An 11,752-nucleotide genomic window follows, 5' to 3' on the forward strand; every position below is an offset into this window, starting at 1 on the left:
CAAAAGAAAAGATGAAAATTAATGTATTAGATGTCGATCACAAAAAATACGAATGGAGTAGACACGACCCAATTGCAACAATTGGACGACACTTGTTCATTTTGAACGATTTCAGACTACAGTCATTGCTACATTTAGTTACTTTTGGTGTGTACGCACACGCACCCCATCCCATCTGCGTACTCCTGACACCTGTATACCACGTGCCAACAGGATTCTCAAAAAACCCTGATTTCGGAAACAAGAGAAATGGCAAAGGAATCACAAAAAGTGTAATGACCGACTATTACCCGTGTCACAAACAGAAACTTCAAACTCATTTTAGCTACATATCTCATAACAAAATTGAATCAGTACCCAGGTAAGAAAAAGCCACGAAAATAAAGTGACTCAATTTTCTGTTTACTGAAGCTATACGTCGTGTTCATTGCAAAGCAATGCTAACTCCTACAGAGATGTAAAAATTGGGGGTCAAAAAGTGATGAAAAACAAAATTAACATTAGAAGTGTGTCATGCCCTCATGGCAGCCAGCGACAGTAAGCAGGTAACAATAACAAAGTGCAGCTTCTTAGAAAGATAACTGTTACCCTAGCCCTCCATGTTAAAGGTCACACTACGCCACTGAGGAAACAGAAGTTGCTGTACCATCTTCCACAGTCAAAACAAATTTCAAATCAACATAATAACATTTTTCTGTCAACCCAGTGCGAAAAACCTGGGTAGCACACGACTGCAGAGTAGTTAATTAAACATCATCCAATAATGAAAACGAATTCATAGAATCTACAAGACCATCAATACCTGATTCTTTAGAAAAATAACTGCCGAGTTCCCACAAACCAACTAGTTTATCAGCAGAAGCAGTAGCAAGACATTGATCGCCGGCCGCAAAGCAACAACTGTATACAGCTCCTCTGTGACCTTGTAATATATAATGTTTACCAGCATGCTGCCAAAAATTATTGAATTACTACATGAGATATGCACTATCAAACTTGGCAATAGTTACCTCTGTGTCTTGAATGTACACATTGGAATCACCGACACCTGCTGCAAGATAACTGGCATTAGCAGAGAAACACACTCCGTGTACTTCACCTGCCATTTCTGAATATCTGTAAAGCTCGCCTAGAAAATTAAACCAACAAATACAGCCTTACTTCTCACTTTGAGATAAATCCACAAAATGCTTACTTGCTTGTTCTGTGTCCCAAATAATTACTTGTCGATCTCGAGAGCATGAAGCAACAATATTAGCAAAACACGAAGAATGTGCAACACACCATACGACATCAGTGTGCCCCACTAGTGAGAGAGTTCTTTCACTTCCAGCAATATCCCACACTCTAACAGTACGATCCCACGAACTGGTCGCCTACAAATAAACCGCCAAGACTACTTTGACTTTATTTCAAAATAAAACTACTGAAAAGCCACTAATGCTGACCAGAGTTCTACAATCTAATGAGAAGCTGGCTGACACAACAGGAGCTCGGTGTTCTTTCAGAGAACAGATGAGTGGTTTAGATGTATTTCTGAAGTCCCAAAGACACGTCGCATTGTCCCAAGAACACGTTGCCAACAAACGACCGTCAGGTGAGAAACGGCAGTTGACAGTGCCATACTCGTGTCCACCCAACACAATTTCCTGTACGAAACTACAGTGAGGACACTCAATTTTGTTCAATGTTGTGCTTCACTTTCGATCAAACTACTCACTGTAGTCTCTACACAATTTTATAATAAATTAAATTAATTAATACTTATTTGTAATTTCAATTAACATAAAACTAATAAATTTTTAAGTTAATATAAATTAATTAATTTTTAGTTTATATTAATTAATATTATAATTAGTTTTAGTTAATATAAACTCAGAATTCATGCAGAATCGATTCGATACCGCTAGACCAGTGGTGACGTCTCTTATTCTCGTTGTTCTGTCCCACGAGCACGACGCCAGAAGATTGGAATGCGGGCAGAAGTGGCAAGCGTGCACGACGCCGACGTGATCCTCAAACACGACAACTGCTCGTCCCGTCGAGACATCCCACACGCGAACGGTCTCGTCAGACGACGACGACGCGAGGAGGTCGCAGTTTGTGTTAAATGAGCAGCACCAAACGTGCCCTCTGTGTCCGGACAAGAAGACGGGCCTCGACATCAAGACCCGCCTCGTCTACTGCGCATGTTCAGGTAAGATCCGGACATCGAGGCCACACCAGAGCACAGAATGACTGATGCCGTCGTCGAGCCAGTCGACGCGGAAAGCTCCATTTCTATCCTTCATCTGGCAGACGAATTATTGGAAATGATATTCGCGTGTCGCCAGCTCGACCACCGCGACGTCGTAGCTCTGGGTGCCGTTTGTTCGCGTTTCTGGGCGATAAGCTGCAGTCGCGAGCTGTGGAAGAGAAAGTCTCTCGACAGGTGCGATAGAAATAGAATTACGAGCGACGCACAGTCTTTTTTCCGACATATGGCGCTCGTCTGTCAGTATCTGCGTCTTTTGTCCTACACACTTGAAGTCCCAGCCTACCTTGCGACGTCGAGATGATAGCCGATGATACAAATATGCCGAAATGTGTTGCAGGTGGAGAGTTTGGAGATTCGATGCCGTCGACAGTGGCGTCGATTGGAAGGCCGTCTTTCACCGACGATTGTACTGGCAAGAGCTCTTGTATCCGATCATCAGGGAGGTGGCCGCTCTGAATTTCTCACGACAGGATGTATCATACGACACGATGCTGCCGGTCGACGACATACTCCGACACCGAGCGACGGATGCGGACGGCAACTGTGCTGTTCCTGAGGGGTTGAGCGATACTCTGGGAGAAATTTTGAATTCGGACGGAAGGTTTGTACTGGGTGCGGCTGCGGTGACGCTGGAATGTATGCGTTCTTTCTGTTGGTTTGTCGCAGTGATTGTGATCTGACGATGAAATACTATGCTGGTCATGTGAGAGACTATGTAACGTCATTTCAAGTCGAGAAAGACACGAGAGCGCTTTGCCGTTTGCCAGCGGAGGAGATACAGTTGGAGAAAGGTAAATTGTGTGCTTGTTCGTGCACAAGCACAGACTCAACTTTGTTGTGTAGTATGTGTACTGTATCACGTGATCGAATGAACTGTTAATTACTTTGATTTAATTAACAAGCTTGTTTGCTACCATACTGACCCTTCTTTTTATCAAATCAGGTTTATCGAGGTCACTGAAATCTTTTATTTTTTTATTGAATCAGGTTCTTTTCAAGGTGCATGCATCTTTCTTAAATTAGGTATTTTCGAATTAATCTCTATTTGGCTTCTGTCATCTTTGTCACCAACGATTCACTGTGTACCTGATTGGCTTTGATGTAGACATTTCCCATTGACGGACCAACGCAAACTCTAAATGAGACGTATTTCTCTTCTGCAGAAATTGAATCTGTCGCCTTCTGTTTACCAGCAGAGAACGCCATAATAAAAATGCACACGCGCAAAAAGAAACTCCCGTATATAGAAAGTTTGTTATGCGAATAAAACTATAATTTACAAAACAGTAGTTTTACGAGAACAAAGGTCTTGAAAGAACTGTATTCGATAAAAATAGGATCAGTAAGGTAGTTACTTTCACACTTAGGGTGGCCTGTTTGTCTAGGAAACTTAATGAAACACTTGGGCCACACCAGTAGTTAGAGTTTTTTATGCCAGAAAAGTGGTGACTTTTCTATAGATAATGTATGACTGTGCTTGTGTGTGGTACACAAGTCTGAAGCGACCAGGTCACATGCAGCAGGCAAGTCAACATATTGACATGAAGCTGGGGCCTGAGGTATTTCGATAGTTTGTTTTTAGTTGCCTGTACTAGTAAGGGAGCAGTGGACTCTGTATCTGTTTGGAGAAAGAGTGATCAAGTGTGTCGAATATTTATAAGGGACAACTGAAATTGTAATCTAACATGGCCAAATGTAAGGACATTACCTGGTGTTTGTACTATCGGCAGCTGTGGTTCTGTCTGTATATGAATACTATTTTGATGTTGGAAGGGATGAAATTGGCAATGATTTTGACTGATTTGTTTGTTATTTAACGTTTTGTTATTGGCAGGCTGTGTTTGACTGACTTGCTACAGTCTTGCTTCATGCACATACATACACACACACACACACACACACACACACACACACACACACACACACACACACACACACACACACACACACCTACACGCACATGTACCCTCATAGGTCTGAAGCAAGTAGAACACATGACATAATTTCCTTGGTCAAGAACTCACCCACAATTGCCTGTCTTGACTCAGGAGTCTAAGTAAGTACCTGGTGATTGACTGTGGGTAGCAAAGGCTCCTGACTGCGACAAAGTCCATCAGCCACTGGGGTCCTTGTGCCACTGCGGGTGCCCACTCCACAGTTGGAGTGACCACTACAGTTGACGTCGCAGTCAGTGTTCCTGTGAATGTCTGGCCAGGCTCCAGGAGATTGCTTGACATGGCCCATTGCTCCTGCATAGTGCACAGGAACCCAGCTAACTGACTGAGGGGGAGACGTGTCCGTATAATGGCAGCTTCTTATCCATTTGCTGTTTGCACATGTGTGGGATGTGTGAGTGGGTGTGCACTTATGTTTGAGTGTGTGCATGCGCTTATGTGCATGATGCATGTGTAGGTGTAACTAATACCATGCAGGTATGTTACAAATTTTGTTCTATTGCTAAGCTATGTGTAGTGCTTCAGCTATGTAACATTTCTGCTGCTTGATATACTTTTTGGTAGGTGCAATACTTTTGTCTCAGTGGCAGAAACTCTCGACCAACGTGAGACCCGACGACGTCTATAAACAATTAGATGCAATGGCAAACAGAGTTCACGAGTTGTTAATCCTACAGTGTGACGATACTGAGAACAACCGTCATCGCACTTTGAGGCAACAGAACGACTGTTGTGCCACAAAAATTCCTTTTGAAAGTAATGAGTGCAAGCTATTTGGTGTGTCAATCAATGCAACATCTTGCATGTCCGCGTGTGTATCTCTTGAAACAGAATCAAGTGACTACAACTCATGCTATGTTTCTCAATCGTGTCAGATGTTTGGTGTACGGTCGGTGTTGATCGTGCTAAACAGAGTGATGTTTGAAGAGTGGCAGTTTGTTGGCAACACACAGGATTACTACTCTCCGTCTAATTCATACATTGATGAGGTAGGTATATTGCGATTTTCAGTATGCCATTGTTGGTGATTGAGACAGAAATGCGTGCATGTCATACAGGTCATTGAAAAAAGAACAGGCATGCCAATTTCTCTGTGTATTATTTATGCGGCTGTTGCACAGAGACTAGGCGTCAGGATAGAACCGGTGAGATACTGGGTGTACCATGTGCTTGCAACAGTCGAAAATGTTTGCTTTGTATGAAGTGTTGTGTGGTCGATATTTGATATTGTATTCTCTTGTTCGTGACTCATGTGTCTATTGAGTCGGTTTACATCTGTTTTTATACTGGGTTGACTCTCTGATTTCACAGGTAAACTTTCCGCATCATTTCCTTGTACGTTTCTGTGAGAGTCCTTCCAATGAGTACGTTAGTTTACAACTGTGTGACATGCTCTTAATAAATTGATCATTGCTGTTGTACAAATTGTGTAGCGCTCAAGTACCTGTGCCAGTCTATGTTGATGTTTTCAATGCTGGTCGTTTTCTGACGGCAGCACAATGTGTTGACAAATTTTCTGTGGCAGGGATGCACTATATGTCAGAAGACCTGTTTTTTGTTCCTCCTCCTCAACAGGTTAGTTTAGCTGAGTAGAGACATTGTATGGTATCAGAACCCGGCATTTTGCTGCATGCTGAAATTTACTCAGAGGCGTAGCAAAGGGTCAGGCCGGTCAGGCCATGGCAGTTTGGAAAAATGGACTCTTGCGAGCAGACGATTAGCGTAACTTTTGGTTTAGGTATATATAGATTAAATATGTTATCTATTGATTTTTTGGAGTATCTTTAGTATACGCCAGGCTAGCTACTCTACTGGAATTACCGTAGATCAAAGTTAGGGTCGAGTATGGCCTCAAATCATGCATTAAACCGCGCCCTTTAGCACGTGGCCACTCTAAATGTGCTTGCTATGCCCCTGTTACCGAAGTGCCAATGTTTCTCATATGGGCATACAGAAGAATGGGGAGCTGTTGAGCAGTGTTTAGAAATACTCCAGAAGTTGTGTAACACACATTATCAGATAGCTGACACCACAGATACAACTGTGTGAAGAATATTACTGAATTACTTTGTTTACATATCGATTACTGCTATGTTAATAAGCCTGAGGCAAGGAAGCACTAGGGTACAGTAAAGGCTGGTTCACAATATTGATGCTGATGCTGGAATAGGATTCATTTTTATTCCAGCGTCAGCGTCAATATTGTGAACCAGGCTGAACACCAGCCGTAGACCAGTGACTGTAGTCTCGAATTTCCAGACCAGAAAGCGCGCGAAGGGACCAAGTCGATAGTAAAATGATTTCGGAAATAGCCCTTCTAAGCCAATCAGCTGCTACAACCCAAATCTCGGTTGTAAATTCTGATTGGCTTAGCAATAATTGGTTATGCTAAGTGCACTAGCGCTGATTGTGAGCTTGTGAAATCCTTATGGGCGGCTAAGTGCACGCCAAAACAATCTCATGGCATTTACAAATGATATGTTGGTTTAGGTAAAACGATCCTACACTGTTAGACACCTTCTAGCATCGCTATTGATAAATACTTCCGAAATCATTTTAGTATCGACTTGGTCTAGACTAGAGTTCGCGCGCTCTCTGGTCTGGAATTTGAGGCTACAGTGACTGACCCAATGACTTGCCATGCCTACTGCGCATGCGCTCATTGTCACAAGAGTGGATGCAGTAAATTGACTACGTGTTGCAATGACCACGGATGAATAAAGAAACGCGTATACTCTAATGTTGTTATGTCAACAACATAACACAGCTATAGACAGACTACTAGCCAGTAGCTGTTTAGCTAATTAGGCATGGCTTGGAAAGGGGATCTAGTGATATCCACATGCCCTTGTATCTCATGACATATTTACATCCTTGTATATACCTACTACGTTAGTAAGCTAGCAACCGAGAGTTTAGCACTATAGTTCTTCTTTGTTTTTTATGTTGCATGTTACGAAGAATATTGAGCTTTGTACTTAAGTTAAATTGTGCGACTCTCTTGTTCTCTCTGGTCTGTGTTGATGTCACTGATGAGGATTTGCCGGTTTCCTTGCTGTTGTTACAGCTCAACAGTTTCTGGAACTGGCTGGTTCTCCTTGCAACATCATAATGTGCCGTTGATTATTATTATTATTATTATTATATATTGGCATTCAGCAAAATGCGTGGGAATACAGTATGTGTGTAAGTCTATCTGTCACTGTATGATACGTGTACAATACAAAGCTTATAGTCACTCCAAGTTTCATAATCTATTCTTGTGTTCTTCAATATCGTGATAGAAGTTGCAAGCTAGACTAACGCTGGTAATTACAAACAAATGGCAGTCGCAGAATGATATGTAAACACAGCTGGGTAGCAATGTTGCTGTCATTATAATTGCTATGTTCCTTGCACGAATCGCATGGTACACAAGATTGTGGTTTTGTTCATTTTCAAACTGTTAGCTGCTTCCTTATCGTAGCAGTGCAAGCAGTATTTGTTGACTCTTGTTACGTCTTGTCAATTAAATGACTAAGCAATGGCAACAATTCAAAATTGGCTTACAATGCAAGACTGCCCATGTAAATGAGGTATGACTGTTGTGTTTAAACTAAATGCTATTGCTGAAATTGTATTTTGCCATATTTAGCAATCATCTAGCTGTTGTAAATGTGATACTTTCATTGCACTAGGTATTTGCAAGAATGGTGAGAAATGTTTTGAATTACTATCAGAGTGCCTTCACGATGGACACTAGCACAACTATTCAGCGTTTGCTGCATTTTCTGAATTTTATTGAGCCTGATAATTTGCAGAATGCAATCCTACTGTGTACAATCAATGTACATCTCAGAGTAAATGGTAGGCAGGTAAGTTATGTCGGTTTTGGCACACACACACACACACACACACACACACACACACACACACACACACACACACACACACACACACACACACACACACACACACACACACACACACACTAATAATAAGTATACTTATATACTTTTTGCTTGCACAAGACTTTTAAGGGAATCTGAAATTGAATGTGTTGTAGATCATTGACATGCTAAATTCAATACCATCTATGAGTGAAGAAATCGTGACGCTCAAAGAGCACGCCGATGTGATCTTGAAGGAAAGCTGCCGGCTGCCAGAAGTATGTGTTGAGTTTGCAAGTCGATGTCTATTGTGTAGTGCCTCATGTATTATTTTATTAAATTTTGGTACGTCAATGAGATGTATGTAGCTGTATGTGTATAATTTATTTGTAAATCAGTATTATGTTCAGACATCATCTGTTTACACTATTAACAGTATTTAGACTGTGTACAGTGTTTACACTGTGTACTTATTACCTCGTGAGTAATTTTTGCATGAGCTTACAACTCATCTATCAGGTAGGTCATAAATTAATTAATATTTAAATTACCGTATTTCCTCGAGTAGTAACCAGTGGCTGTGCAAGTTTAGTGTCCTTCTATAGTTGTAGAATGGATTTTTATGAAGGTGCTGACATGTAACATTACAGAAGATCAAGGATTATGTAACACAATGTTTGAGCACTGTATTCTGTTAACTTTATAACATGTTTACAACATGACTCACACACACACACACACACACACACACACACACACACACACACACACACACACACACACACACACACATACACACACACAAGCACAGTGACACTTTGAATTTTGATGGTACAACGGTTTGGAGGCATATAGTTTTGGATGTCGTTGGTTTGTCAATCAGTACTTTAGTTGGGTTATAAATTATTAGCTGATTACACTAGTAAAGATGTGACTAGTTTTTGTGTAATCTCAAGTCAGATGAACAGTAATTTGAGTTGAAGCAATAAAGAAATCTTGATAAATGAACAGATTCAGGATATTTGCAAAATTAATTTTATCCACAAATGTTTATGGACATTCATATTGTTTAATTGTGAAAGTACTTAGAAATGGGTAGCATTTATTTGGAGATAATTTGTGTTTCTGAATTAATTAAATAATTAATTAATTAATGGTGTAGGGTTTGTGTAATTGTTGTGTTTAGGTTGTAGTCAAGCGAAGAGCTAACCCTCAACACCTGTATGTAACCTATCGTGTGGGACTCGTTATGCGGCACAAGCGCTACGACTACATTTGTGTAATCTATGGATGGGACCCATACTGCCGAATGAGCAGAGCGTGGCAAACTCAGATGGGTGTCCACCTACTCACACACAAAGACCGGCAACCGTTCTATAGTGTATTAGTCGAAGACTTGTCGATAAGATATGCAGCACAAGGTAATACTAATGTGGCACTGTTGCTGTGTCCATCTCATCGTACATGTTAATTTATCTGTACAGAGAGTTTGGAGATTGCTCCTGCAGAGGCCGTGAAGCCAAATCTTCATCCTCGTGTCGGCAAATACTTCAGTGCTTTTGATTCTCACAGGTATATACCCAATGTGGAACTGGCTAAACGATACCCTGATGATGTGTAAATAGATTGACTGGTTTTCTTTCTTGTTATATGTACTGTAAGATACGCGTACGATGCATACTTGCTTGAATATTGCTGACAGACGCAACTGTTAAATAGTGCACATAATATGAACAAGGACTGTAGTGGTTTACTATTTGAGGCTCGTGTTCGGAGTAGCCTTGACTGATGTTGAATGAATCGAGGTTTTTTATTGCTTGTATTTGGTAGTAATTATAGTCTGTTAATACTAAATACAGCTTTACAGTGCAAGTCTTGATGAAGGGGTTTCATATTGTGTGCATGTATTGAATGAACACATTTGTTGTTGTAAGAGTCATTCAGATTTCTAACATAGCAACATCACAATAATTGCTAAGTAACGGTGACGTTATTCCATCTTCTAGAAGAGTTTTATGTGCATGGAGTTCTCCGTTTTGAGACCAAACCTGTGTTGGCTCTTACTTATTTGTAAGCTCAACAGTTGTACTTTCTTGCTGTATGTGCGCACTTTTAAACATATGTATAAGGCTTAAAGTCTTTTCGGCTTGTGATGCTAAAGTCAGCAACAAGTACCAATACATTTGTTGCTCAGTCCCGACATACGTACGTGATGACGAAACTCTTAATTTAGTACAAAAAGGGGGACCTACCCACTACAGTTGTGCCTAGACTGATATCTTAACAGTCACACACAAACAACTGAAGCAATGTGCTCAAAATTGTTAAAGTAGGCTATAATATAACTGCACAATTCTACAACCAATCTAAACAGTCTCTTTTCTTTGATATTGCATATGAGCAGCTGCTGGCCTTGCAGCAAAGAAATTTTCAATGAGAACATTTGCGGATATTGAATGATATTGGATTGTTGTCAATTACTTATCCTACTTTTTACTTTTTCCAACTTTGTAGAAGATGCAGAGACATCTGGTCAGAGTGCATACATACATAGGTACATGCATGGATACATACATATGGATACATGCATATGTGTGCATACTTACATACGTACATACATACATACATATATACGTACATGTTTTCAAGATACATGTATTCAACAAATAATTTCATTAAGACTTGTCACATTCCATGTTGCTCTAGAAGCTCTACCCATACACACACATTGCTCTGAAAACCGATGTTTTACACAAAAACGTTTATTCGGTTTTCATTTCCCAACGCCCAACGAGATTTGAATCACATTTTCCAATGGTTGAAGAATTCGTTTCGCGCAATTTCGTTTGCTCTTTTCGTCTTCCTGGGGTGGTCCTCATGCGTTTCCTTCATTCTAGCCTGTCCGAGAGGCTACACTTGCGACTGCCATAGCACCGGATATTATACGGTGATCGAACAGTAGATACATACGTAATACACACGTACATACTCTAGCTTCAACCATAACACAAAAACGTCAATCCAGTTCCAACAGGTTCCTAAACATCTGCTACTATTGTAGCATGTATCTAGACAAGTTTTTGCGTGACACTGTCAGCGCCCGATCCAGGAATTTTTGAAAGAGGGAGTTCACCGTTAGCAGTTATTTATAGCATTACCAAGTTTCTCTTTTCTAATGAAATTGTATGAAATTATTGAACCACGCCTATTGGAAAAGAGGGGGTTAAAACCCCCTAAACCCCCCTCTGGATCCTGCCCTGCACTGTGCGTATTGGACAACTGTCACAGTGACAGACCAACGGTGAAGCATACAGGATCCGAATTCGTGAGTCGTCTGGCGTCAAGTAGTACATCTTTACGATTCCTTTAGTACGTACAAATCATTTTTGAACAAGCTCAAAATAATAAAGTTTTTGTATCTTTCATTCACTTTTTGCCCAGAGAATAGCACTATGAATCATAGGCATAGATTGTAATGACAGAGTGAATTAGTTCACATCCCTTGCGCTACCTTCCACTACGTTCCCAATTAATCCCACCGCGCCTAGCAACACCGCGTAGCAACAGCTCATAGCAACAGCGTTTCTAGCCGGCACAGTCACCATGTCAGGAAGTTCATGAAGTATCGGTATATCTTTGGAGACCTTATGAAGTCAGGATCATTCGCTTTT

The 11,752-nt window shown here is 40.8% G+C and overlaps 2 protein-coding genes across 2 annotated transcripts; one reads left to right on the plus strand and one right to left on the minus strand.

Moving 5' to 3' along the window:
* Positions 1-635: 635 nt before the first annotated feature.
* LOC134186802 (uncharacterized) lies at positions 636-2,165 on the minus strand. The gene is made up of 5 exons (XM_062654859.1): positions 1,905-2,165; positions 1,449-1,649; positions 1,196-1,376; positions 1,011-1,129; positions 636-950 (listed from the first exon to the last, which is right to left on the minus strand). The coding sequence occupies exons 1-5, from the start codon at positions 2,163-2,165 to the stop codon at positions 747-749; spliced, it is 966 nt and encodes a 321-aa protein (XP_062510843.1). The 3' UTR covers positions 636-746.
* A 12-nt stretch (positions 2,166-2,177) lies between these two features.
* Positions 2,178-9,948, plus strand: LOC134186791 (F-box only protein 21-like). The gene is made up of 12 exons (XM_062654849.1): positions 2,178-2,431; positions 2,595-2,858; positions 2,924-3,048; positions 4,777-4,968; positions 5,044-5,201; positions 5,271-5,357; positions 5,524-5,576; positions 5,646-5,787; positions 7,890-8,066; positions 8,258-8,359; positions 9,268-9,502; positions 9,566-9,948. Exons 1-12 carry the CDS (start codon positions 2,235-2,237, stop codon positions 9,700-9,702), a joined length of 1,869 nt encoding a protein of 622 aa, XP_062510833.1. The 5' UTR covers positions 2,178-2,234; the 3' UTR covers positions 9,703-9,948.
* Positions 9,949-11,752: the final 1,804 nt, after the last annotated feature.

This window comes from Corticium candelabrum, chromosome 1 (assembly GCF_963422355.1).
Source record: "Corticium candelabrum chromosome 1, ooCorCand1.1, whole genome shotgun sequence".
NCBI classification, from domain to species: Eukaryota; Metazoa; Porifera; class Homoscleromorpha; order Homosclerophorida; family Plakinidae; genus Corticium; species Corticium candelabrum.

Bases quoted from the DNA above. Each gene is read 5' to 3' on its own strand.
- LOC134186802 (XM_062654859.1), bottom strand. From the start codon at position 2,165: ATGTCGAGGCCCGTCTTCTTGTCCGGACACAGAGGGCACGTTTGGTGC. The intron at 1,377-1,448 runs GTCAGCATTAGT...GTTTATTTGTAG, and splicing joins CATTAGATTGTAGAACTCTG to GCGACCAGTTCGTGGGATCG. The intron at 951-1,010 runs GTAACTATTGCC...AATTTTTGGCAG, and splicing joins TGTACATTCAAGACACAGAG to CATGCTGGTAAACATTATAT.
- LOC134186791 (XM_062654849.1), top strand. From the start codon at position 2,235: ATGACTGATGCCGTCGTCGAGCCAGTCGACGCGGAAAGCTCCATTTCT. The intron at 5,788-7,889 runs GTTAGTTTAGCT...TCATTGCACTAG, and splicing joins TTGTTCCTCCTCCTCAACAG to GTATTTGCAAGAATGGTGAG. The intron at 8,360-9,267 runs GTATGTGTTGAG...TGTTGTGTTTAG, and splicing joins AAAGCTGCCGGCTGCCAGAA to GTTGTAGTCAAGCGAAGAGC.